Source organism: Coregonus clupeaformis, chromosome 9, assembly GCF_020615455.1.
Source record: "Coregonus clupeaformis isolate EN_2021a chromosome 9, ASM2061545v1, whole genome shotgun sequence".
Classification (NCBI taxonomy): domain Eukaryota; kingdom Metazoa; phylum Chordata; class Actinopteri; order Salmoniformes; family Salmonidae; genus Coregonus; species Coregonus clupeaformis.
Window position 1 is genome coordinate 42,925,516 of NC_059200.1, and position 27,680 is coordinate 42,953,195.

At 43.8% G+C, this 27,680-nt stretch overlaps 1 protein-coding gene across 4 annotated transcripts in view; it reads right to left on the minus strand.

Moving 5' to 3' along the window:
- LOC121573839 (PDZ and LIM domain protein 5) overlaps window positions 1–27,680 on the minus strand; it is a 130,435-nt gene that overhangs the window by 102,494 nt on the left and 261 nt on the right. For all 4 annotated transcript variants that reach the window (XM_041886169.2, XM_041886173.2, XM_041886172.2 and 1 more), the window contains exon 2: window positions 1,197–1,302. In XM_041886169.2, the coding sequence (XP_041742103.1) occupies window positions 1,197–1,295 (99 nt within the window). In that variant the 5' untranslated portion in view covers window positions 1,296–1,302. The remainder of the gene's footprint in view (window positions 1–1,196; window positions 1,303–27,680) is intronic.

Genomic DNA, 27,680 nt, shown 5'->3' on the forward strand with positions numbered 1-27,680 from the left:
TTCACACAGCAGGCCTGGCAGCAGTACTGCTCCTCTCCAATCCCAGCCCAGACCCAGACAAGACCCAGACCAGGCCAGAGACCCATGACCCAGACAGATATTAAAGAACCGCAGCTTCTCCGCAGGGTTTCGGAAAACTGAGAGGAGTTCCTGCCCTGGCCTCTGTAGACAGACAGGTTCATCTAGTGCTCTGTGACTAGGAGGACCGCCCAACTGAGTACGAACCCAGAGCCAGAGACATGTGGAGACGCAGTGTAAAGAGTCATCAGACTGACAGAATATCAAATGGCATGCACATTGGCAGAGCAAAGCCTATCCCTTTATAGTCTTCACAGAGATTCTGGAAATTTCTGGGAATAGTTAATAAGGTGGTTGTTATTTAGATATGTCAGATAAAAATGGCATGAGAGGCACAAAGATAGAGACAGAGGGAGATTGGCAGAGACCATGAGCAGTCAGAAGGGACTTTGTGGTTAAAGCTGCCAAAGGAAAGGTTGAGTGGTTGAAAGCAGTGGTGAGTGGCATACTGAATCTATAGCACAGGCCCTTTCATCACCATGGAGCCAGATGGCATAGTGAGCATCACTGCCATTCCTGTGAGGTGAGTGTCATGGCTGAGAGGATGCGTGTCTGTGAGTGTGAGAGTGTGTGATATGTTTTTGGGGGGACAGAACATGTGTGTGTGTATGAGAGAGAGAGAGAGAGAGAGAGAGAGAGAGAGAGAGAGAGAGAGAGAGAGAGAGAGAGAGAGAGAGAGAGAGAGAGAGAGAGAGAGAGAGAGAGAGAGAGAGAGAGAGAGAGAGAGAGAGAGAGAGAGAGAGAGAGAGAGAGAGAGAGAGAGAGAGAGAGAGAGAGAGAGAGAGAGAGAGAGATTTTATTTCTCTTTTTCCCTCTCTCTGAGCTGTGGGACAGAATAGCTGATTCAGTGTGCCAGAAGGATACAATAAAAGGACTTGACTGCTTTGCTTTCGTGTGTTTCAGTAGAGGTTGGAGATATAAAGTCATGCTTCTACTTTAGCAGGATGCTGAAGGATGTAGCCCAGCCTGTTACCGCTCAAAGCTCTAAGTGTTGTCTTTGGAATTGCATTGTGGTCATGGACTACATGACCGAAACAGCTTGTGTGAGAAAGAGAGAGAGAGAAAGAGAGAGAGAGAGAGAGAGAAAGAGAGAAAGAGAGAAAGAGAGAGAGACTCACCCGTGAGATAGTGAGGGGCAGACAGAAGTCCTTTCCTCCCTGCAGTCTGAAGCCCCAGGGGGCGGGGCCACCCAGGGAAACACTGTAGTTGCTGTTCATGATTCTCCTAGAGAAATAAAAACATAGAGGCAAAACATTAAGCTGGTCCTTTATAGGTTATACAGAAGAAGACAAGGCACTCCTACACTCCCATCTACAATATTCTAATATTGAATAAGAAACATAAAACATCAGCAAAAACACACTAGTATCAGCTGTTCTCAGTGGGTCACAGAAAAGTAGGGCTGTTACAATACCAGTATCGCAATATTTTTCCATTGAAAAATGTAAAACATGAAGCAGACTAAACTCTTTGGTCCTTTACAAACCTGCTGAATGTAAATTATTGTGTGCTATAGTTTTGGGAAATAAATAAATGCGACATAATGATGTTTGTTTCCAATATTAGGGTTGTTTTCCTAAAGAGGTTAAATCCGCTTTGTGTTTTGTTTCTTTGCTAAGGAGTATAGCAATACTGGTATTGTCCCGGCACAACTGAAAAGGAGTACTATAAATCGTAAATCATAGTCCACAGACGCTGAGACGCGATATTCCAGCGTCCTATTGTGACATAGCTACGCGGCTCTGAGATCACCATCCGCGGGGGAAGCACAGCCCGAATGCGCACCTGCCGACAATTCAAAAACCAACGCGGCTCCGGTACATGTCCTCTATTCATTTGAATGAGTTGATAGTTGGAGACATTTCTTGAACTGCGCTGAGAATTCGTAAAGTATGAAAGCCAATGGTCCAATATTCTAGAACACTGCTGTGCGTACGCTTAAGACCAAAGTGCCAAGCTCCAAATATCTGCAGTTTCACAAAATACTTGACTTAGCTGATTCCATGGAAGCCGGATGGGCTAAAAGTTAGGGCTTCTTTTATAACAGTATTGTTACTAGTCTGTTAAATCATTTTTGAACACATGGTTACAGTGCCTTCAGAAAGTATTCATACCCCTTGACTTATTCCACATTGTTGTGTTACAGCCTGAATTCAAAAAGCATTAAATTGCCTGTATTTGGCTCCATTCATTGGTCCCTCTATCCTAAACAGTCTCCCAGTTCCTGCCACTATAGCATGATGCTGCCACCACCATGCTTCACGGTAGGGATGGTGTTAGACAGGTGATGAGCTGTGCCTGGTTTTCTCCAGACATAGCGCTTTGCATTCAGGCCAAAGAGTTACATTTTATGTCTCATCAGACCACAGACTTTTGCCTTATGCTCTCAGTCTTTCACGTGCCTTTTTGCAAACTCCAGGAGTGCTGTCATGTGCCTTTTTCCTCAACAGTGGCTTCCGTCTGGCCACACTCCCATAAAGCCCAGATTGGTGAAGTGCTGTAGAGACTGTTGTCCTTCTGGCAGATTCTCCCATCTCAGCCAAGGAACTCTGTAGTTCTGTCAGAGTGGTCATTGGGTTCTTGTGCACCACCCTGACCTTAAATTGGCCACAGATGGACTCCAATCAAGTTGTAGTGACATCTCAAGGAAATTGGATGCACCTGAGCTCAATGTGGAGTGTCATAGCAAAGGGGTGTGAATACTTACACTACCGTTCAAAAGTTTGGGGTCACTTAGACATTTCCTTGTTTTCCATGAAAACAGACATGACAAATGAGTTTGAATGGGAAATATAGCAAAATGCATAGGAAATGTAGTCATTGGCAAGGTTAGAAATAATGATTTTTAATTGAAATAATAATTGTGTCCTTCAAACTTTGCTTTCGTCAAAGAATCCTCCATTTGCAGCAATTACAGCCTTGCAGACCTTTGGCATTCTAGTTGTCAATTTGTTGAGGTAATCTGAAGAGATTTCACCCCATGCTTCCTGAAGCACATCCCACAAATTGGATTGGCTTGATGGGCACTTCTTACGTACCATACGGTCAAGCTGCTCCCACAACAGCTCAATAGGGTTGAGATCCGGTGACTGTGCTGGCCACTCCATTATAGACAGAATACCAGCTGACTGCTTCTTCCCTAAATAGTTATTGCATAGTTTGGAGCTCTGCTTTGGGTCATTGTCCTGTTGTAGGAGGAAATTGGCTCCAATCAAGCGCCGTCCACAGTGTATGGCATGGCGTTGCAAAATGGAGTGATAGCCTTCCTTCTTCAAGATTCCTTTTACCCTGTACAAATCTCCCCCTTTACCACCACCAAAGCACCCCCAGACCATCACATTGCCTCCACCATGCTTGACAGATGGCATCAAGCACTCCTCCAGCATCTTTAATTTGGTCTGCGTCTCACAAATGTTCTTATTTGTGATTCGAACACCTCAAACTTTGATTCGTCTGTCCATAATACTTTTTTCCAATCTTCCTCTGTCCAGTGTCTGTGTTCTTTTCCTCATCTTAATCATTTCTTTTTATTGGCCAGTCTGAGATATGGCTTTTTCTTTGCAACTCTGCCTAGAAGGTCAGCATCCCGGAGTCGCCTCTTCACTGTTGATGTTGAAACTGGTGTTTTGCGGGTACTATTTAATGAAGCTGCCAGTTGAGGACCTGTGAGGCGTCTGTTTCTCAAACTAGACACTCTAATGTATTTGTCCTCTTACTCAGTTGTGCACCGGGGCCTCCCACTCCTCTTTCTATTCTGGTTAGAGCCAGTTTGCGCTGCTCTGTGAAGGGAGTAGTACACAGCGTTGTACGAGATCTTCAGTTTCTTGGCAATTTCTCGCATGGAATAGCCTTCATTTCTCAGAACAAGAATAGACTGACGAGTTTCAGAAGAAAGTTCTTTGTTTCTGGCCATTTTGAGCCTGTAATCGAACCCACAATTGCTGATGCTCCAGATACTCAACTAGTCTCAAGAAGGCCAGTTTTATTGCTTCTTTAATCAGCACAACATTTTTCAGCTGTGCTAACATAATTGCAAAAGGGTTTTCTAATGATCAATTAGCCTTTTAAAATGATAAACTTGGATTAGCAAACACCACGTGCCATTGGAACACAGGACTGATGGTTGCTGATAATGGGCCTCTGTACGCCTATGTAGATATTCCATTAAAAATCAGCCGCTTCCAGCTACAATAGCCATTTACAACATTAACAATGTCTACACTGTATTTCTGTCTACGCAATGTCTACACTGTTATTTTAATGGACAAAAAAATTGATTTTCTTTCGAAAACAAGGACATTTCTAAGTGACCCCAAACTTTTGAACGGTAGTGTATATAAATATTTCTGTATTTAATTTTCAATAAATTTGCAAACATTTCTAAAAACATGTTTTCACTTTGTCACTATGGGGTATTGTGTGCAGATGGGTGAGAAAAAAATAATATTAAAAAAAAAATTATTCAGGCTGTAACACACCAAAAGAGTTCTGAAGGCACTGTATGAAAATCTGATCTAATCCAGGGTTTGACATTTTGAGCCTTCTCCTTTCTAACCATCTGCAGAGACAGTGGATATGAATGTTAAGACATGGTCCTTAAGTCTTTGAAGTCAGCAGCTTACCCAAAATCAACACTACTATTCTGAGAAGTGAAGTATATTTTTCTCTGTGAGAGACAGACTAACAGATACATAACGTTTTGTTTATGTTAGAGCAAAAATTGATTAGCACTATGTATACTGTAAGATCAAAAACATATCCCCTACTGCAGGGATCATCTTGAGCGGATGGTCAGAGGGTCGTAACATATACTGAACAAAAATATAAACAAAACATGCAACAATTTCAATGATTTTACTGAGTTACAGTTCATATAAGGAAATCAGTCAATTGAAATAAATAAATTAGGCCCTAATCTATGGATTTCACATGACTGGGCAGGGGCGCAGCCACGGGAGGGCATAGGCAGACCACGTGTAACCAATCAGAATAAATTTTTCCCCACAAAAGGGGGAAAACAGACAGAAATACTCTTCAGTTTCATCAGCTGTCCGGGTGGCTGGTCTCAAGACGATCCCGCAGGTGAAGAAGCTGGATGTGGAGGTCCTGGGCTGGCATGGTTACACGTGGTCTGCCGTTGTGAGACCGGTTAGACGTACTGCCAAATTATCTAAAACGACGTTGGAGGCGGCTTAGGGTAGATTAAAAATTAGATTATCTGGCAACAGCTCTGGTGGACATTCCTGCAGTCAGCATGCCAATTGCACGCTCCATCAAAACTTGAGACTGTGGCATTGTGTTGTGTGACAAAACTGCACATTTTAGAGTGGCCTTTTATTGACCCCAGCACAAGGTGCACCTGTGTAACGATCATACTAATTAATCAGCTTCTTGATATGCCACACCTGTTAGGTTGATGGATTATCTTGGCAAAGGAGAAATGCTCACTAACAGGAATGTAAACAAATTTGTGCACAACATTTGAGAGAAATACACTTTTTGTGCATATGGAAAATTTCTGGGATCTTTTATTTCAGCTCATGAAACATGGGACCAACACTTTACATGTTGCGTTTATACACTGCTCAAAAAAATAAAGGGAACACTAAAATAACACATCCTAGATCTGAATGGATGAAATAATCTTATTAAATACTTTTTTCTTTACATAGTTGAATGTGCTGACAACAAAATCACACACAAATTATCAATGGAAATCAAATTTAGCAACCCATGGAGGTCTGGATTTGGAGTCACCCTCAAAATTAAAGTGGAAAACCACACTACAGGCTGATCCAACTTTGATGTAATGTCCTTAAAACAAGTCAAAATGAGGCTCAGTAGTGTGTGTGGCCTCCACGTGCCTGTATGACCTCCCTACAACGCCTGGGCATGCTCCTGATGAGGTGGCGGATGGTCTCCTGAGGGATCTCCTCCCAGACCTGGACTAAAGCATCCGCCAACTCCTGGACAGTCTGTGGTGCAACGTGGCGTTGGTGGGTGGAGCGAGACATGATGTCCCAGATGTGCTCAATTGGATTCAGGTCTGGGGAACGGGGCGGGCCAGTCCATAGCATCAATGCCTTCCTCTTGCAGGAACTGCTGACACACTCCAGCCACATGAGGTCTAGCATTGTCTTGCATTAGGAGGAACCCAGGGCCAACCGCACCAGCATATGGTCTAACAAGGGGTCTGAGGATCTCATCTCGGTACCTAATGGCAGTCAGGCTACCTCTGGCAAGCACATGGAGGGCTGTGCGGCCCCCCAAAGAAATGCCACCCCACATCATGACTGACCCACCGCCAAACCGGTCATGCTGGAGGATGTTGCAGGCAGCAGAACGTTCTCCACTGCGTTTCCAGACTCTGTCACGTCTGTCACGTGCTCAGTGTGAACCTGCTTTCATCTGTGAAGAGCACAGGGCGCCAGTGGCGAATTTGCCAATCTTGGTGTTCTCTGGCAAATGCCAACGTCCTGCACGGTGTTGGGCTGTAAGCACAACCCCCCACCTGTGGACGTCGGGCCCTCATACCACCCTCATGGAGTCTGTTTCTGACCGTTTGAGCAGACACATGCACATTTGTGGCCTGCTGGAGGTCATTTTGCAGGGCTCTGGCAGTGCTCCTCCTTGCACAAAGGCGGAGGTAGCAGTCCTGCTGCTGGGTTGTTGCCCTCCTATGGCCTCCTCCACGTCTCCTGATGTACTGGCCTGTCTCCTGGTAGCGCCTCCATGCTCTGGACACTACGCTGACAGACACAGCACACCTTCTTGCCACAGCTCGCATTGATGTGCCATCCTGGATGAGCTGCACTACCTGAGCCACTTGTGTGGGTTGTAGACTCTGTCTCATACTACCACTAGAGTGAAAGTACCGCCAGCATTCAAAAGTGACCAAAACATCAGCCAGGAAGCATAGGAACTGAGAAGTGGTCTGTGGTCACCACCTGCAAAACCAGTCCTTTATTGGGGGTGTCTTGCTAATTGCCTATAATTTCCACCTGTTGTCTATTCCATTTGCACAACAGCATGTGAAATGTATTGTCAATCAGTGTTGCTTCCTAAGTGGACAGTTTGATTTCACAGAAGTGTGATTGACTTGGAGTTACATTGTGTTGTTTAAGTGTTCCCTTTATTTTTTTGAGCAGTGTATATATATATAAACTCAGCAAAAAAAAAGAAACATCCCTTTTTCAGGACCCTGTCTTTCAAAGATAATTCGTAAAAATCCAAATAACTTCACAGATCTTCGTTGTAAAGGGTTTAAACACAGTTTCCCATGATTGTTCAATGAACCATAAACAATTAATGAACATGCACCTGTGGAACGGTCGTTAAGACACTAACAGCTTACAGACGGTTGGTAATTAAGGTCACAGTTATGAAAACTTAGGACACTAAAGAGGCCTTTCTGCTGACTCTGAAAAACACCAAAAGAAAAATGCCCTGGGTCCCTGCTCATCTGCGTGAACGTGCCTTAGGCATGCTGCAAGGAGGCATGAGGACTGCAGATGTGGCTAAGGCAATAAATTGCAATGTCCGTACTGTGAGACGCCTAAGACAGCGCTACAGGGAGACAGGACGGACAGCTGATCGTCCTCGCAGTGGCAGACCATGTGTAACACCTGCACAGGATCGGTACATCTGAACATCACACCTGCGGGACAGGTACAGGATGGCAACAACAACTGCCCGGGTTACACCAGGAACGCACAATCCCTCCATCAGTGCTCAGACTGTCCGCAATAGACTGAGAGAGGCTGGACTGAGGGCTTGTAGGCCTGTTGTAAGGCAGGTCCTCACCAGACATCACCGACAACAACGTCGCCTATGGGCACAAACCCACCGTCGCTGGACCAGACAGGACTGGCAAAAAGTGCTCCAGGGGTGATGGTCGGATTCACGTTTATCGTCGAAGGAATGAGCGTTACATCGAGCGATTTGGAGGTGGAGGGTCCGTCATGGTCTGGGGCGGTGTGTCACAGCATCATCGGACTGAGCTTGTTGTCATTGCAGGCAATCTCAACGTTGTGCGTTACAGGGAAGACATCCTCCTCCCTCATGTGGTACCCTTCCTGCAAGCTCATCCTGACATGACCCTCCAGCATGACAATGCCACCACCCATACTGCTTGTTCTGTGCATGATTTCATGCAAGACAGGAATGTCAGTGTTCTGCCATGGCCAGTGAAGAGCCCGGATCTCAATCCCATTGAGCACGTCTGGGACCTGTTGGATCGGAGGGTGAGGGCTAGGGCCATTCCCCCCAGAAATGTCTGGGTACTTGAAGGTGCCTTGGTGGAAGAGTGGGGTAACATCGCACAGCAAGAACTGGCAAATCTGGTGCAGTCCATGAGGAGGAGATGCACTGCAGTACTTAATGCAGCTGGTGGCCACACCAGATACTGACTGTTACTTTTGACTTTGTCCCCCCCTTTGTTCAGGGACACATTATTCCATTTCTGTTAGTCACATGTCTATGGAACTTGTTGAGTTTATGTCTCAGTTGTTGAATCTTGTTATGTTCATACAAATATTTACACATGTTAAGTTTGCTGAAAATAAATGCATTTGACAGTGAGAGGATGTTTCTTTTTTTGCTGAGTATATATATATATATATATATACACACATACACATATATAAATTATATATACAGTACCAATAAAACATTTGGACACACCTACTCATTCAATAGTTTTTCTTGATTTTTACTATTTTCTACATTGTAGAATAATAGTGAAGACATCAAAACTATGAAATAACACATATGGAATCATGTAGTAACCAAAAAAGTGTTAAACAAATCAAAATCTATTTTATATTTGAGATTCTTCAAATAGCCACCCTTTGCCTTGATGACAGCTTTGCACACTCTTGGCATTCTCTCAACCAGCTTCACCTGGAATGCTTTTCCAACAGTCTTGAAGGAGTTCTCACATATGCTGAGCACTTATTGGCTGCTTTTTCTTCACTCTGCCGTCCGACTCATCCCAAACCATCTCAATTGGGTTGAGGTCGGGTCATCTGATGCAGCACTCCATCACTCTCCTTCTTGGTAAAATAGCCCTTACACAGCCTGGAGGTGTGTTGGGTCATTGTCCTGTTGAAAAACAAATGATAGTCCCACTAAGCCCAAACCAGATGGGATGGCGTATTGCTGCAGAATGCTGTGGTAGCCATGCTGGTTAAGTGTGCCTTGAATTCTAAATACATCACTGACAGTGTCACCTGCAAAGCACCCCCACATCATAACACCTCCTCCTCCATGCTTTACGGTGGGAACTACACATGCAGAGATCATCCGTTCACCCACACCGCGTCTCACAAAGACACAGTGGTTGGAACCAAAAATCTCAAATTTGGACTCCAGACCAAAGGACACATTTCCACTGGTCTAATGTCCATTGCTCGTGTTTCTTGGCCCAAGCAGGTCTCTTCTTCTTATTGGTGTCCTTTAGTAGTGGTTTCTTTGCAGCAATTCGACCATGAAGGCCTGATTCACACAGTCCCCTCTGAACAGTTGATGTTGAGATGTGTCTGTGACTTGAACTCTGTGAAGCATTTATTTGGGCTACAATTTCTGAGGCTGTAACTCTAATGAACTTATCCTCTGCAGCAGAGGTAACTCTGGGTCTTCCATTCCTGTGGCGGTCCTCATGAGAGCCAGTTTCATCATAGCGCTTGATGGTTTTTGCAACTGCACTTCAAGAAACGTTCAAAGTTCTTGAAATGTTCCGTATTGACTGACCTTCATGTCTTAAAGTAATGATGGACTGTCGTTTCTCTTTGCTTATTTGAGCTGTTCTTGCCATAATATGGACTTGGTCTTTTACCAAATAGGGCTATCTTCTGTATACCAAGAGTGTGCAAAGCTGTCATCAAGGCAAAGGGAGGCTATTTGAAGAATCTCAAATATACAATATATTTTGAATTGTTTAACACTTTTTTTGGGTTACTACATGATTCCATATGTGTTATTTCATAGTTTTGATGTCTTTACTATTATTCTACAATGTAAAAAATAGTCAAAAATAAAAAATAAAAATTGAATGAGTAGGTGTGTCCAAACTTTTGACTGGTATTGTATATATTTACAAAAAAATATATGGGGGTTTGGATATTATGCAGACAATTACATTGATGGAAGATACAATCTATCTGCAATATTAAAGCTGATCTACCCCCTAAATAAAGTTAATTCATTAATTAATAAAAATAAGAATATGAGCAAAGTAACCATTATATGCAGCATTCTATTATACAGTGTACAGTGTGAAGTCAATATGTGTTGTATTGAGTAGAAGTGTGAATATCAGTGACAGGTTTTTGTGTAGCACATGCGCATAACATTTAGAAAACGGGAACAAGCATTGCTGGGACGGGGCAAACAGGACACTAGGCCACTCTGAATTTTTCCCCCGTGGTACCGCGTTACTACTGGTATTGTGACAACACTAATCAAAACTGTTCTTTGTGAAAGTGTTCAGCACAGAGATATGGAGTCATGCCAGCATTACACCTCACTGACACAACAGGCTACCCCACGCCTAGGAAATGACATAGCTACTATACACCCAGGAAGTGACATAGCTACTACAAACCCAGGAAGTGACATAGCCACTACACACCCAGGAAGTGACAAAGGGATGAGAGGGACAAACATAGAGGGTGAGGCCAGACTAAAGATGGTGGACAAATGAAGATGTCTTACTCAGGCAGTTTACAGTGGGGAGAACAAGTATTTGATACACTGCCGATTTTGCAGGTTTTCCTACTTACAAAGCATGTAGAGGTCTGTAATTTTTATCATAGGTACACTTCAACTGTGAGAGACGGAATCTAAAACAAAAATCAGGAAAATCACATTGTATGATTTTTAAGTAATTCATTTGCATTTTATTGCATGACCTGTATTAACTGCACCTGTTTGAACTCGTTACCTGTATAAAAGACACCTGTCCACACACTCAATCAAACAGACTCCAACCTCTCCACAATGGCCAAGACCAGAGAGCTGTGTAAGGACATCAGGGATAAAATTGTAGACCTGCACAAGGCTGGGATGGGCTACAGGACAATAGGCAGGCAGCTTGGTGAGAAGGCAACAACTGTTGGCACAATTATTAGAAAATGGAAGAAGTTCAAGATGACGGTCAATCACCCTCGGTCTGGGGCTCCATGCAAGATCTCACCTCGTGGGGCATCAATGATCATGAGGAAGGTGAGGGATCAGCCCAGAACTACATGGCAGGACCTGGTCAATGACCTGAAGAGAGCTGGGACCACAGTCTCAAAGAAAACCATTAGTAACACACTAGGCCCGTCTGAAGTTTGCCAATGACCATCTGGATGATCCAGAGGAGGAATGGGAGAAGGTCATGTGGTCTGATGAGACAAAAATAGAGCTTTATGGTCTAAACTCCACTCGCCGTGTTTCGAGGAAGAAGAAGGATGAGTACAACCCCAAGAACACCATCCCAACCGTGAAGCATGGAGGTGGAAACATCATTCTTTGGGGATGCTTTTCTGCAAAGGGGACAGGACGACTGCACCGTATTGAGGGGAGGATGGATGGGGCCATGTATCGCGAGATCTTGGCCAACAACCTCCTTCCCTCAGTAAGAGCATTGAAGATGGGTCGTGGCTGGGTCTTCCAGCATGACAACGACCCGAAACACACAGCCAGGGCAACTAAGGAGTGGCTCCGTAAGAAGCATCTCAAGGTCCTGGAGTGGCCTAGCCAGTCTCCAGACCTGAACCTAATAGAAAATCTTTGGAGGGAGCTGAAAGTCCGTATTGCCCAGCGACAGCCCCGAAACCTGAAGGATCTGGAGAAGGTCTGTATGGAGGAGTGGGCCAAAATCCCTGCTGCAGTGTGTGCAAACCTGGTCAAGACCTACAGGAAACGTATGATCTCTGTAATTGCAAACAAAGGTTTCTGTACCAAATATTAAGTTCTGCTTTTCTGATGTATCAAACACTTATGTCATGCAATAAAATGCAAATTAATTACTTAAAAATCATACAATGTGATTTTCTGGATTTTTGTTTTAGATTCCGTCTCTCACAGTTGAAGTGTACCTATGATAAAAATTACAGACCTCTACATGCTTTGTAAGTAGGAAAACCTGCAAAATCGGCAGTGTATCAAATACTTGTTCTCCCCACTGTACCATTGCAAAAATTGTCACAGTTCTGGCTCCCTCATAGAAACCAATGCGATAGCAGCTGGGTCTAGTCTGCTTAGTTCATTGACTGTATATGAACCAGAAAAAATTAGGGAGTGGGATGTCTCGCTTCCTCTTCCTTCTCTGGCTAGACCACACATAAACATATACAAACAGTGAGTAAGAGACATGAAAGAAAAACAGAAACAATATAGCGGAAGATATTGCTTAATTCATGCCTGTCATCATAATCGACAGCACCAGGCCTCTTTAATGTCTTTCAACTGATAGGCCTCTGTACGGCCTATTAGGTGTTTTTGCTATAAAAAGTGTTTCATAACCGCCAGCCCATCTCTCGGTTTAAGGCTAGGCTGAGGTGATTCATGTATTGCATTGTGAATACCAACTATATCCATCAACTAGTGAATCCCCAGTGTAAAACAGTGTGAATGCTGGCATGTCTTCAGACTTATCTGTCTATAGGGTTTAGAACAGTAGGCTGGTGATGGGGCTGGTGCCACTGTGCCTGGTGAGGACAGAGCAGCAGAGCCAGGCGGAGCCAGAGACACACCTTAGAAGACCAGGGACGCGTTGGAACCTGGTGAGGAGAGCGTAGCAGAGCCAGGCAGAGCCAGAGACACACCCTGGAAGACCAGGGATGCGTTCAAACTAACCCAACACCACTGCCAAATGAGATTTTCACTGGACGCCCGAGAGCTTGACTGACACATTTCTCAACCACCTGGCAAGAATGTACCATACTGTAGGGCAGGGATGGGCAACTTTGATAAAAATAAATCTGAACTCATCATGAGGGGCCGCAGTGTTACAACACATTTCCTGCAAGTCTACACATTTTGCCAGAGAAATGGAGAGAAATGTTTGCAGTTTTTAATATGATATCTGAGTGAAAGTGACTAACAAAATCAATGGGGGACCCCAGGTCGGTAATCCAACCATGATTAGGCCTACTACAAGTTTAGATAGCTGGCCGTCTGCGGCCCGCAACCCCTTTTTTGAAGGCCCTTGGAAACATTTCCCAAAATATTCTAATAATATTTTTTTTAATGGTTTTTGGGGGGAACTGGGGAGCCCGTCTTGGTCTCAACTTAATGTTGCGAGTTAGAATAGTAGAATACACAAGGTGCAATTTCGAAATTTGGTTGTGCATCAGCTGTTTTTCTCTTGTTAAGTCAGTCACTGATAGTCATTCAATTAGCCCATGTTAGCTAACATTTTTAGATTGGTAAGTTAGTGGCTAACAATAGTTTTTCTCTTGTTAGGCCAGTTGCCCATGCCTGCTGTAGGACTTTGAAGGGGTGGTGGGAGGGGTACAGGACAAGACTAACAGTGTCCTACTGAACTAAATGACTATCGCCCTGTAGCACTCACCTCTGTCATCATGAAGTGCATTACACTTACAGGAGCAATTGGGTTAAGTGCCTTGCTCAAGGGCACATCGACAGATTTTTCACCTAGTCGGCTCGTGGATTAGAACCAGCGACCTTTCGGTTACTGGCACAACACTCTTACCCACTAAGCCACCTGCCGCCCGTGAACAGACTAGTCAAGGATCATATCACCTCTACCTTACCTGTCACCCTAGACACACTTCAAATTTGCTTACCGCCCCAATAGATCCACAGATGATGCAATCACCATCACACTGCACACTGCCCTATCCCATCTGGAGAAGAGGAATACCTATGTAAGAATGCTGTTCATTGACTATAGCTCAGCATTCAACACCATAGTACCCTCCAAGCTCATCATCAAGCTCGAGGCCCTGGGTCTGAACCCCGCCCCTGTGCAACTGGGTACTGGCGGGCCGCCCCCAGGTGGTGAAGGTAGGAAACAACATCTCCACTTCACTGATCCTCAACACTGGGGCCCCACAAGGGTGCGTGCTCAGCCCCCTCCCTGTTCACCCATGACTGCGTGGCCAAGCACACCTCCAACTCAATCATCAAGTTTACAGACGACACAACAGTAGTAGGCTTGATTACCAACAATGACGAGACCGCCTACAGGGAGGAGGTGAGGGCTCTGGGAGTGTGGTGCCAGGAAAATAACCTCTCACTCAACGTCAACAAAACAAAGGAGATGATCGTGGACTTCAGGAAACAGCAGAGGGTGCACCCCCCTATCCACATCGACGGGACCGCAGTGGAGAAGGTGGAAAGCTTCAAGTTCCTTGGCGTACACATCACCGACAAACTGAAATGATCCACCCACGCAGACAGTGTGGTGAAGAAGGCGCAACAGAGCCTCTTCAACTCAGGAGGCTGAAGAAATTCGGCTTGGCACCTAAAACCCTCACAAACTTTTACAGATGCACAATTGAGAGCATCCTGTCGGGCTGTATCACCACCTGGTACGGCAACTGCACCGCCCGCAACCGCAGGGCTCTCCAGAGGGTGGTGCGGTCTGCCGAACACATTATTGGGGGCAAACTACCCGCCCTCCAAGACACATTAAAAAAATTAAAATATTTTACCTTTATTTAACTAGGCAAGTCAGTTAAGAACAAATTCTTATTTACAATGACGGCCCACACTGGCCAAACCCGGACGATGCTGGGCGAATGAAAAACAGCTTCTATCTCAAGGCCATCAGACTGTTAAATAGCCATCACTAGCACATTAGAGGCTCCTGCTGCCTATTGAAATCACTGGCCACTTTAAGAAATGGAACACTAGTCACTTTAATAATGTTTAAATATATTGCACTACTCATCTCATATGTATATACTTCATTCTATTCTATAATAGTCTACTGTATCTTAGTCCATGCCGCTCTGTCATTGCTTGTCCATATATGTATATTTTCTTAAATTCCATTCCTTACTAGTTTTGTGTGTATTAGGTACAGTATATGTTGTGAAATTTTTAGATATTACTTGTTAGATATTACTGCACTGTCGGAGCTAGAAGCAGAAGCATTTCGCTACGCCCTCTATAACATCTGCTAAACACGTGTATGTGACAAATAACATTTGATTTGATTTGACTCAGACTCACCCCAATGTTGCTTTTTCTGAACTGACAATACCAATAGTCACAGACATACAGTGTGGCATGCATGGTACAATCAAGCCTTTAATGCTCAGTTGAAATACATTAGTTTTGACACTGCCTATTTTTACATTCCTTTTCCATTGAAAATGAGCAGAATTGTAATTACAGAACAACAAAATCATTGTGAGTTGAGATGTGACACAGGAGTGAGTAAGATAGCAGAAGTCTAGACTCAAACTGAGTTTTCATGTGCAGGAAGGAATAAATATACAGTGGGGGAAAAAAGTATTTAGTCAGCCACCAATTGTGCAAGTTCTCCCATTTAAAAAGATGAGAGAGGCCTGTAATTTTCATCATAGGTACACGTCAACTATGACAGACAAAATGAGAAAAAAAATCAAGAAAATCACATTGTAGGATTTTAAATGAATTTATTTGCAAATTATGGTGGAAAATACGTATTTGGTCAATAACAAAAGTTTCTCAATACTTTGTTATATACCCTTTGTTGGCAATGACACAGGTCAAACGTTTTCTGTAAGTCTTCACAAGGTTTTCACACACTGTTGCTGGTATTTTGGCCCATTCCTCCATGCAGATCTCCTCTAGAGCAGTGATGTTTTGGGGCTGCCGCTGGGCAACACGGACTTTCAACTCCCTCCAAAGATTTTCTATGTGGTTGAGATCTGGAGACTGGCTAGGCCACTCCAGGACCTTGAAATGCTTATTACGAAGCCACTCCTTCGTTGCCCGGGCGGTGTGTTTGGGATCATTGTCATGCTGAAAGACCCAGCCACGTTTCATCTTCAATGCCCTTGCTGATGGAAGGAGGTTTTCACTCAAAATCTCACGATACATGGCCCCATTCATTCTTTCCTTTACACGGATCAGTCGTCCTGGTCCCTTTGCAGAAAAACAGCCCCAAAGCATGATGTTTCCACCCCCATGCTTCACAGTAGGTATGGTGTTCTTTGGATGCAACTCAGCATTCTTTGTCCTCCAAACACGACGAGTTGAGTTTTTACCAAAAAGTTATATTTTGGTTTCATCTGACCATATGACATTCTCCCAATCAAATCAAATCAAATCAAATTTTATTGGTCACATGCGCCGAATACAACAGGTGCAGACATTACAGTGAAATGCTTACTTACAGCCCTTAACCAACAGTGCATTTATTTTTTACAAAAAAAGTAAAAATAAAACAACAACAAAAAAAGTGTTGAGAAAAAAAGAGCAGAAGTAAAATAAAGTGACAGTAGGGAGGCTATATATACAGGGGGGTACCGTTGCAGAGTCAATGTGCGGGGGCACCGGCTAGTTGAGGTAGTTGAGGTAATATGTACATGTGGGTAGAGTTAAAGTGACTATGCATAAATAATTAACAGAGTAGCAGCAGCGTAAAAGGATGGGGTGGGGGGGCAGTGCAAATAGTCCGGGTAGCCATGATTAGCTGTTCAGGAGTCTTATGGCTTGGGGGTAGAAGCTGTTGAGAAGTCTTTTGGACCTAGACTTGGCACTCCGGTACCGCTTGCCGTGCGGTAGCAGAGAGAACAGTCTATGACTAGGGTGGCTGGAGTCTTTGACAATTTTGAGGGCCTTTCTCTGACACCACCTGGTATAGAGGTCCTGGATGGCAGGAAGCTTGGCCCCAGTGATGTACTGGGCCGTACGCACTACCCTCTGTAGTGCCTTGCGGTCGGAGGCCAAGCAGTTGCCATACCAGGCGGTGATGCAACCAGTCAGGATGCTCTCGATGGTGCAGCTGTAGAATTTTTTGAGGATCTGAGGACCCATGCCAAATCTTTTCAGTCTCCTGAGGGGGAATAGGCTTTGTCGTGCCCTCTTCACGACTGTCTTGGTGTGTTTGGACCATGATAGTTCGTTGGTGATGTGGACACCAAGGAACTTGAAGCTCTCAACCTGTTCCACTACAGCCCCGTCGATGAGAATGGGGGCGTGCTCAGTCCTCTTTTTTTTCCTGTAGTCCACAATCATCTCCTTTGTCTTGGTCACGTTGAGGGAGAGGTTGTTGTCCTGGCACCACACGGCCAGGTCTCTGACCTCCTCCCTATAGGCTGTCTCATCGTTGTCGGTGATCAGGCCTACCACTGTTGTGTCGTCGGCAAACTTAATGATGGTGTTGGAGTCGTGCCTGGCCATGCAGTCATGGGTGAACAGAGAGTACAGGAGGGGATGAGCACGCACCCCTGAGGGGCCCCCGTGTTGAGGATCAGTGTGGCAGATGTGTTGTTACCTACCCTTACCACCTGGGGGCGGCCCGTCAGGAAGTCCAGGATCCAGTTGCAGAGGGAGGTGTTTAGTCCCAGGATCCTTAGCTTAGTGATGAGCTTAGAGGGCACTATGGTGTTGAATGCTGAGCTGTAGTCAATGAATAGCATTCTCACGTAGGTGTTCCTCTTGTCCAGGTGGGAAAGGGCAGTGTGGAGTGCAATAGAGATTGCATCATCTGTGGATCTGTTGGGGCGGTATGCAGATTGGAGTGGGTCTAGGGTTTCTGGGATAATGCTGTTGATGTGAGCCATGACCAGCCTTTCAAAGCACTTCATGGCTACAGACGTCAGTGCTACGGGTCGGTAGTCATTTAGGCAGGTTATCTTAGAGTCCTTGGGCACGGGGACTATGGTGGTCTGCTTGAAACATGTTGGTATTACAGACTCAGTCAGGGACATGTTGAAAATGTCAGTGAAGACACTTGCCAGTTGGTCAGCACATGCTCGGAGTACACGTCCTGGTAATCCGTCTGGCCCTGCGGCCTTGTGAATGTTGACCTGCTTAAAAGTCTTACACACATCGGCTACGGAGAGCGTGATCACATAGTCATCCGGAACAGCTGGTGCTCTCATGCATGCTTCAGTGTTGCTTGCCTCGAAGCGAGCATAGAAGTGGTTTAGCTCGTCTGGTAGGCTTGTGTCACTGGGCAGCTCGCGGCTGTGCTTCCCTTTGTAGTCTGTAATAGTTTTCGAGCCCTGCCACATCCGACGAGCGTCAGAGCCAGTGTAGTACGATTCAATCTTAGTCCTGTATTGACTCTTTGCCTGTTCGTCGGAGGTCATAGCGGGATTTCTTATAAGCGTCCGGGTTAGAGTCCCGTTCCTTGAAAGCGGCAGCTCTACCCTTTAGCTCAGTGCGGATGTTTCCTGTAATCCATGGCTTCTGGTTGGGGTATGTACGTACGGTCACTGTGGGGACGACATCATCGATGCACTTATTGATGAAGCCAGTGACTGATGTGGTGTACTCCTCAATGCTGTCTGAAGAATCCCGGAACATGTTCCAGTCTGTGCTAGCAAAACAGTCCTGTAGCTTAGCATCTGCGTCATCTGACCACTTTTTTATTAACCGAGTCACTGGTGCTTCCTGCTTTAGTTTTTGCTTATAAGCAGGAATCAGGAGGATAGAGTTATGGTCAGATTTGCCAAATGGAGGGCGAGGGAGAGCTTTGTATGCGTCTCTGTGTGTGGAGTAAAGGTGGTCTAGAGTTTTTTTCTCCTCTGGTTGCACATTTAACATGCTGGTAGAAATTAGGTAGAACGGATTTAAATTTCCCTGGATTAAAGTCCCCGGCCACTAGGAGCGCTGCATCTGGATGAGCGTTTTCCTGTTGATTTATGGCCTTGTACAACTCATTCAGTGCAATCTTAATGCCAGCATTGGTTTGTGGTGGTAAATAGACAGCTATGAAAAATATAGATGAAAACTCTCTTGGTAAATAGTGTGGTCTACAGCTTATCATAAGATACTCTACCTCAGGTGAGCAAAACCTCCAGACTTCCTTAGTATTTGATTTTGTGCACCAGCTGTTGTTTACAAATATACACAGACCGCCACCCCTTGTCTTACCGGAGTCAGCCGTTCTATCTTGCCGATGTAGCGTATAGCCCGCTAGCTGTATGAAATCCATGTCGTCGTTCAGCCACGACTCGGTGAAACATAAGATATTACAGTTTTTAATGTCCCGTTGGTAGGATAACCGTAATCTTAAATCATCCAATTTATTTTCAAATGATTGAACGTTGGCTAATAGGATTGATGGAAGAGGCAGTTTACTCGCTCGCCGTCGGATCCTTACAAGGCACCCCGATCTACGTCCACGATATCTCCGTCTCTTCCTCACGCGAATGACGGGGATTTGGGCCTTGTCGGGTGTCTGTATGATATCCTTCGCGGCCGCCTCGTTGAAGAAAAAATCTTCGTCCAATACGAGGTGAGTAATCGCTGTCCTGATATCCAGAAGCTCTTTTTGGTTATAAGAGACGATGGCAGAAACATTATGTACAAAATAAATTACAAATAACGCGGAAAAACACACATAATAGTACAATTGGTTAGAGGGCTGTAAAACGGCAGCCATCTTCTCCGGCGCTGATCCTCTTCTGGATCATCCAAATGCACTCTAGCAAACTTCAGACGGGCCTGGACATGTACTGGCTTATGCAGGGGGACACGTCTGGCACTGCAGGATTTGAGTCCCTGGCGGCGTAGTGTGTTACTGATGGTAGGCTTTGTTACTTTGGTCCCAGCTCTCTGCAGGTCATTCACTAGGTCCCCCCGTGTGGTTCTGGGATTTTTGCTCACCGTTCTTGTGATCATTTTGACCCCACAGGGTGAGATCTTGCGTGGAGCCCCAGATCGAGGGAGATTATCAGTGGTCTTGTATGTCTTCCATTTCCTAATAATTGCTCCCACAGTTGATTTCTTCAAACCAAGCTGCTTACCTATTGCAGATTCAGTCTTCCCAGCCTGGTGCAGGTCTACACTTTTGTTTCTGGTGTCCTTTGACAGCTCTTTGGTCTTGGCCATAGTGGAGTTTGGAGTGTGACTGTTTGAGGTTGTGGACAGGTGTCTTTTATACTGATAACAAGTTCAAACAGGTGCCATTAATACAGGTAACGAGTGGAGGACAGAGGAGCCTCTTAAAGAATAAGTTACAGGTCTGTGAGAGCCAGAAATCTTGCTTGTTTGTAGGTGACCAAATACTTATTTTCCACCATAATTTGCAAATAAATTCATTAAAAATCCTACAATGTGATTTTCTGGATTTTTTTTTCTCAATTTGTCTGTCATAGTTGACGTGTACCTATGATGAAAATTACAGGCCTCTCTCATATTTTTAAGTGGGAGAACTTGCACAATTGGTGGCTGACTAAATACTTTTTTCCCCCACTGTAAACAAAACAATTTCTAATATTTTTTAACATTGCTCCCCTAATGAAAAGGCCTGAGTTAAACATAACACAGAAAATAAAAACATATTTAAAATTAGATAATTATAATACAATTAAATCAGATTTTTCCCAATTTGACCTTTTTAGCCTTTTCGATAATGAGACGGCCAAGTGGGGCAAAGGGGATGTTTGAGAATAAAAACCTCATTCTGAAGGCATATAAGCGAATAAATTAACTTAACTTCTACTACTCCTCTAGATGATGCATCATGGGTGAATAAAACTTTATTTCAGTTTTAACAGGAACTTGAAAAAAAAATCTGATAATGAGACACGTCCACAGATACTGTGTTTGTATGTAATAAATATTAAGTTTAATGTAAACTTCAACTAGTATACAATTTTTTTGATTTATGGACAAACTACAGCAACACATTTTGTGTTTTATTCCAATAAGTTAGGTTTTTCTCAAATTAAATTGTATAAAATAACCCAATAATTTAATCCGGACGCATTGCAATAATGAGAATTAAGGGTGAGAATGTACAGAATTCTGGGGAAAATGTAAAAAGTATTTAAAATAAGACACTTTGCCAAAAACTAGACATTACATTTACATTTTACATTTTAGTCATTTAGCAGACGCTCTTATCCAGAGCGACTTACAGTTAGTGAGTGCATACATTTTATCTTAGTCCTCAATGACAGCTGATTTTTGCATATGCATCATGGTTTTGTAACTCAATTTGCTACGACATGTTTAAAATTTGTTTCATGAGAATCATAGTACTTGGCCTTTGTGAGTGTGCGTCCATGCATGCTTGTGTAAGTACACGTCGTGCATTTTAAGTCACGTTGCAGTTTAATATGTACACATGACCTCTACCCGTCAGACACGGTTGACGTTGACAGTAGTGAAGGCGGAAAAAAATAGATACAGTTACATATCGGGATATTCTTTTTGACAAAATATCGTATAGTTTTGACAATATCGCAATATTATTTTTGCGCTAGTTGGCTGTAACTGAACGAAAACTCCAGTATTTTTGCTTCATAGCTTGTTCTCAATCTTCTTTTTAACTACGGAGCCAATTTGTTTTCAGCACTTTTATTTCCATGACTGATCTGAACTCATTTTCTCATGGCTCTCTCTTCTCCCTCTGCAGCAGACATATGGTAAGCAATATGTTTGGAACATCAAATCGCAATAAAATCACAGTATCAAATCACAATACATATAAAATGGTGAGAATTGTGAAAATCGCAATACATATCGTATCTGCACCTAAGTATCGTGATAATATTGTATCGTGAGGTCCCTGGCAATTCCCTGGCCTAGTTGACACAAAAACCAATTGAGATTGATTGGAGCGAGAGTGTATAAACCACAAGACTTTTGCAAGAGCAGTTAGTCAATTAGCCCCATTATCAAATCAAATTAATCTTTATTTGTCACATGCGCCGAATACAAGAGGTGTAGACCTTACCGTGAAATGCTTACTTACAAGCCCTTAACCAACAATGCAGTTCAAGAAAGAGTTAAGAAAATATTTACCAAATAAACTAAAGTAAAAAATAATAAAAAGTAACACAACAAAATAACAATAACGAGGCTATATACAGGGGGTACCGGTACCGAGTCAATGTGCAGGGGTACAGGTTAGTCAATGTAATTTGTACATGTAGGTAGGGGTAAAGTGACTATACATACAGTGGGGAGAACAAGTATTTGATACACTGCCAATTTTGCAGGTTTTCCTACTTACAAAGCATGTAGAGGTCTGTAATTTTTATCATAGGTACACTTCAACTGTGAGAGACGGAATCTAAAAATCCAGAAAATCACATTGTATGATTTTTAAGTAATTAATTTGCATTTTATTGCATGACATAAGTATTTGATACATCAGAAAAGCAGAAGTTAATATTTGGTACAGAAACCTTTGTTTGCAATTACAGAGATCATACGTTTCCTGTAGGTCTTGACCAGGTTTGCACACACTGCAGCAGGGATTTTGGCCCACTCCTCCATACAGACCTTCTCCAGATCCTTCAGGTTTCGGGGCTGTCGCTGGGCAATACAGACTTTCAGCTCCCTCCAAAGATGTTCTATTGGGTTCAGGTCTGGAGACTGGCAAGGCCACTCCAGGACCTTGAGATGCTTCTTACGGAGCCACTCCTTAGTTGCCCTGGCTGTTTGTTTCGGGTCGTTGTCATGCTGGAAGACCCAGCCACGACCCATCTTCAATGCTCTTACTGAGGGAAGGAGGTTGTTGGCCATGATCTCGCGATCCATGGCCCCATCCATCCTCCCCTCAATACGGTGCAGTCGTCCTGTCCCCTTTGCAGAAAAGCATCCCCAAAGAATGATGTTTCCACCTCCATGCTTCACGGTTGGGATGGTGTTCTTGGGGTTGTACTCATCCTTCTTCTTCCTCGAAATACAGCGAGTGGAGTTTAGACCAAAAAGCTATATTTTTGTCTCATCAGACCACATGACCTTCTCCCATTCCTCCTCTGGATCATCCAGATGGTCATTGGCAAACTTCAGACGGGCCTGGACATGCGCTGGCTTGAGCAGGGGGACCTTGCGTGCGCTGCAGGGTTTTAATCCATGACGGCATAGTGTGTTACTAATGGTTTTCTTTGAGACTGTGGTCCCAGCTCTCTTCAGGTCATTGACCAGGTCCTGCCATGTAGTTCTGGGCTGATCCCTCACCTTCCTCATGATCATTGATGCCCCACGAGTTGAGATCTTGCATGGAGCCCCAGACCGCGGGTGATTGACCGTCATCTTGAACTTCTTCCATTTTCTAATAAATGCGCCAACAGTTGTTGCCTTCTCACCAAGCTGCTTGCATATTGTCCTGTAGCCCATCCCAGCCTTGTGCAGGTCTACAATTTTATCCATGATGTCCTTACACAGCTCTCTGGTCTTGGCCATTGTGGAGAGGTTGAAGTCTGTTTGATTGAGAGTGTGGACAGGTGTCTTTTATACAGGTAACGAGTTCAAACAGGTGCAGTTAATACAGGTAATGAGTGGAGAACAGGAGGGCTTCTTAAAGAAAAACTAACAGGTCTGTGAGAGCCGGAATTCTTACTGGTTGGTAGGTGATCAAATACTTATGTCATACAATAAAATTCAAATTAATTACTTAAAAATCATACAATGTGATTTTCTGGATTTTTGTTTTAGATTCCGTCTCTCACAGTTGAAGTGTACCTATGATAAAAATTACAGACCTCTACATGCTTTGTAAGTAGGAAAACCTGCAAAATCGGCAGTGTATCAAGTACTTGTTCTCCCCACTGTAGATAATAGATAGCGGGGATCAGCAGTGTAAAAACAAATGGGGGGTCAATGTAAATTGTCCGGGTGGCCATTTGATTAATTGTTCAGGAGTCTTATGGCTTGGGGGTAGAAGCTGTTGAGAAGCCTTTTGGTCCTAGACTTGGCGCTCCGGTACCGCTTGCCATGCGGTAGCAGAGAGAACAGTCTATGACTTGGGTGACTGGAGTCTTTGACAATTTTTGGTGCTTTCTTCTGACAACGCCTAGTATAAAGAGTGCCTTGCAAAAGTATTCATCCCCCTTGGCGTTTTTCCTATTTTGTTGCATTACAACCTGTAATTTAAATTGATTTTTATTTGGATTTCATGTAATGGACATACACAAAATAGTCCAAATTGGTGAAGTGAAATGAAAAAAATAACTTGTTTCAAAAAATTCTAAAAAATTAATCATGGAAATGTGGTGCATGCATTTGTATTCACCCCCTTTGCTATGAAGCCCCTAAATAAGATCTGGTGCAACCAATTACCTTCAGAAGTCACATAATTAGTTAAATAAAGTCCACCTGTGGGCAATCTAAGTGTCACATGATCTGTCACATGATCTCAGTATAAATACACCTGTTCTGAAAGGCCCCAGAGTCTGCAACACCACTAAGCAAGTGGCACCACCAAGCAAGCGGCACCATGAAGACCAAGGAGCTCTCCAAACAGGTCAGGGACAAAGTTGTGGAGAAGTACAGATCAGGGTTGGGTTATAAAAAAATATCAGAAACATTGAACATCCCACAGAGCACCATTAAATCCATTATTATAAAATGGAAATAATATGGCACCACAACAAACCTGCCAAGAGAGGGCTGCCCACCAAAACTCACGGACCAGGCAAGGAGGGCATTAATCAGAGAGGCAACAGAGACCAAAGATAACCCTGAAGGAACTGCAAAGCTCCACAGCAGAGATTGGAGTATCTGTCCATAGGACCACTTTAAGCCGTACACTCCACAGAGCTGGGTTTACAGAAGAGTGGCCAGAAAAAAAGCCAAAAGCCATGTGTGAGACTCCCCAAACATATGGAAGAAGGTACTCTGGTCAGATGAGACTAAAATTGAGCTTTTTGCCCATCAAGGAAAACGCTATGTCTAGCGCAAACCCAACACCTCTCATCACCCCGAGAACACCGTCCCCACAGTGAAGCATGGTGGTGGCAGCATCATGCTGTGGGGATGTTTTTCATCGACAGGGACTGGCAAACTGGTCAGAATTGAAGGAACAATGGATGGCGCTAAATACAGGGAACTTCTTGAGGGAAACCTGTTTCAGTCTTCCAGAGATTTGAGACTGGGACGAAGGTTTACCTTCCAGCAGGACAATGACCCTAAGCATACTGCTAAAGCAACACTTGAGTGGTTTAAGGGGAAACATTTAAATGTCTTGGAATGGCCTAGTCAAAGCCCAGACCTCAATCCAATTGAGAATCTGTGGTATGACTTAAAGATTGCTGTACACCAGCGGAACCCATCCAACTTGAAGGAGCTGTAGCAGTTTTGCCTTGAAGAATGGGCAAAAATCCCAGTGGCTAGATGTGCCAAGCTTATAGAGACATACCCCAAGAGACTTGCAGCTGTAATTGCTGCAAAAGGTGGCTCTACAAAGTATTGACTTTGGGGGGGTGAATAGTTATGCACGCTCAAGTTTTCTGTTTTTTTGTCTTATTTGTTGTTTGTTTCCCCCAAAAAAATATTTTGCATCTTCAAAGTGGTAGGCATGTTGTGTAAATCAAATGATACAAACCCCCCAAAAATCTATTTTAATTCCAGTTTGTAAGGCAACAAAATAGGAAAAATGCCAAGGGGGTGAATACTTTCGCAAACCACTGTAGGTCTTGGATGGCAGGAAGCTTGGCCCCAGTGATGTACTGGGCCGTACGCACTACCCCCTGTATGCAGGTAAGATTACTTGTAGACCTACAGTGAGTGTGACGTCGGATTTGTTTTGCTTACAGACTAAGTATTGTCTTTCATGGTTCCTATTGGAATGTGCGTATATGTTAGCTTTGTTAGCATAGTCGCCTGGGACATAAGTAAACACCATAAAAGATAACAGGCTGATGGTGACGTGGACCACAATAATTCAGCACGTTTCACAACAGCTACTAAAATAGACATTGCAAATACTTTTTTTTCCGACAGGGCCTCTTATTTCAGTTTAAAAAGGGGAGAACAAATGTTCTGACTGCTGGGGAGTATCTCATGAGTAATACCTGCCTTGTCATCCTAAAACATGATATTTCAGTGCTGTGACCTGGGTAGTAAATGGTGTACCCTGAGGGCCAGAGCATCACCTGCTCCAGCATGTCACCTGACCTCTACCTCACACTCCTCCCCTCCCCTCTCCTCCCCCAGTCAGTCAGACTTCATGCCCACTGGCTGTCTGACTGTCTTGATCACACCTGGAGCAGGTTTGGCTGTGGAGGGCTCTTTAACAGCTCTTCAACACTGGTGGTAGTGAACCGCCAGGGTATGGGAGGGGGGAGAGGAGGAGGTCACACACCTGGAGGACAACAGGAGGTCACACGATCCATTACCCTCCCACCACAGACACACACACACGTACACATGGCATGAGGTAGCCATTATAGGCACCCTTCTCTCCTCTCCAGTGTGACCCAGGGCTGAGGGGAGCTAAATACATCTAGGGTTCAGGGGTAATTACAAGCCCAACAGCACCAACCTAGAGTTCACCAAGAGGATAACATGGCACTAACCATCTGGTAATCAACATGTTTTCAGAGTATACCCAATCGGATGGATAGTGGATACTAATGATATGGCACTTACTAAGATTTAAAAAATCTACAGCAAAGATGGGGACTTTGACTTCCTTCCTAACCTCTCCAAATGTGCAAATCACCTAATCAATAACAGTGGGTCAAGGATCAAATCTTTCACACTGCATATCTGAGTATAGGAAAATGTCTGCAGGCTCAGTTCAGTTTGCACAGCTGATGCATGGATTATTTTCTAAGCACGCCACACATGAACACAATGAACTGTTATTATAACTTCAAATGGTCCTGTGGTAATTTATATGGCTTCAGGACATGGCTTCAGGACATTTTCCTCGGGTGTTGAAAAACAAACCATTATCTACTCAGAAATGCCGGTCGCTACCGAACAGAAGTAGATAATTAGTTAGTCTAAAACAAATGTCAGCTTTACAAGACACAGACTCCTCTATTATATACTAACTCCACAGCAGCATAACTTCTGAGTCCACCATAAGACTGCTTATAACTGCTTAAGACAAAAGGGCATACCGGTCGATTTTTACAAATGTCTGTACACCAATCACCTGATTTAAAAAAAACAGCTTTAAAAGTTCTCTCTGACCTTCACTAAATAGACATTTGATAAAAGCTCCTGTAATTACATATATATGTGAACAGAACCCAAAATGGACTAAAGACGTTTTTGGAACTGAGCCTTGGCAGTATCCAAGATACACTATGCTCAGTTTAATATTGAACAAAGCATTACTTCATGCCCATGCATGCTTGTCTTACACACCCTATTCTGGTGCAATGCACAGGGCAGGAAATACCTTTCACAATTTTCACACAGATCTCAACACGTTCCCTTCCCTTGCCAAGTATAAGGCTACACTGCTATACTAACTAGGCTACTGGCCATAAAATCCATTAGAACAATACAAAAATAAGTACATCAAGTAGTAGCCAACATTACATTTCAAATATATTTCTCTCTCTCTCTGTAGTACAGTTCGTTTTTGAGACACTGGTGTCACAACAACACTATAACATGTTATCATACTTTAAACTGTCTATAAACGACAAATGACTTCAAACACACCTTTTTATGACTACATGACAAACTTGGGTACAATTAAGTATCACCCACCTTATGGCTTTTTGTAA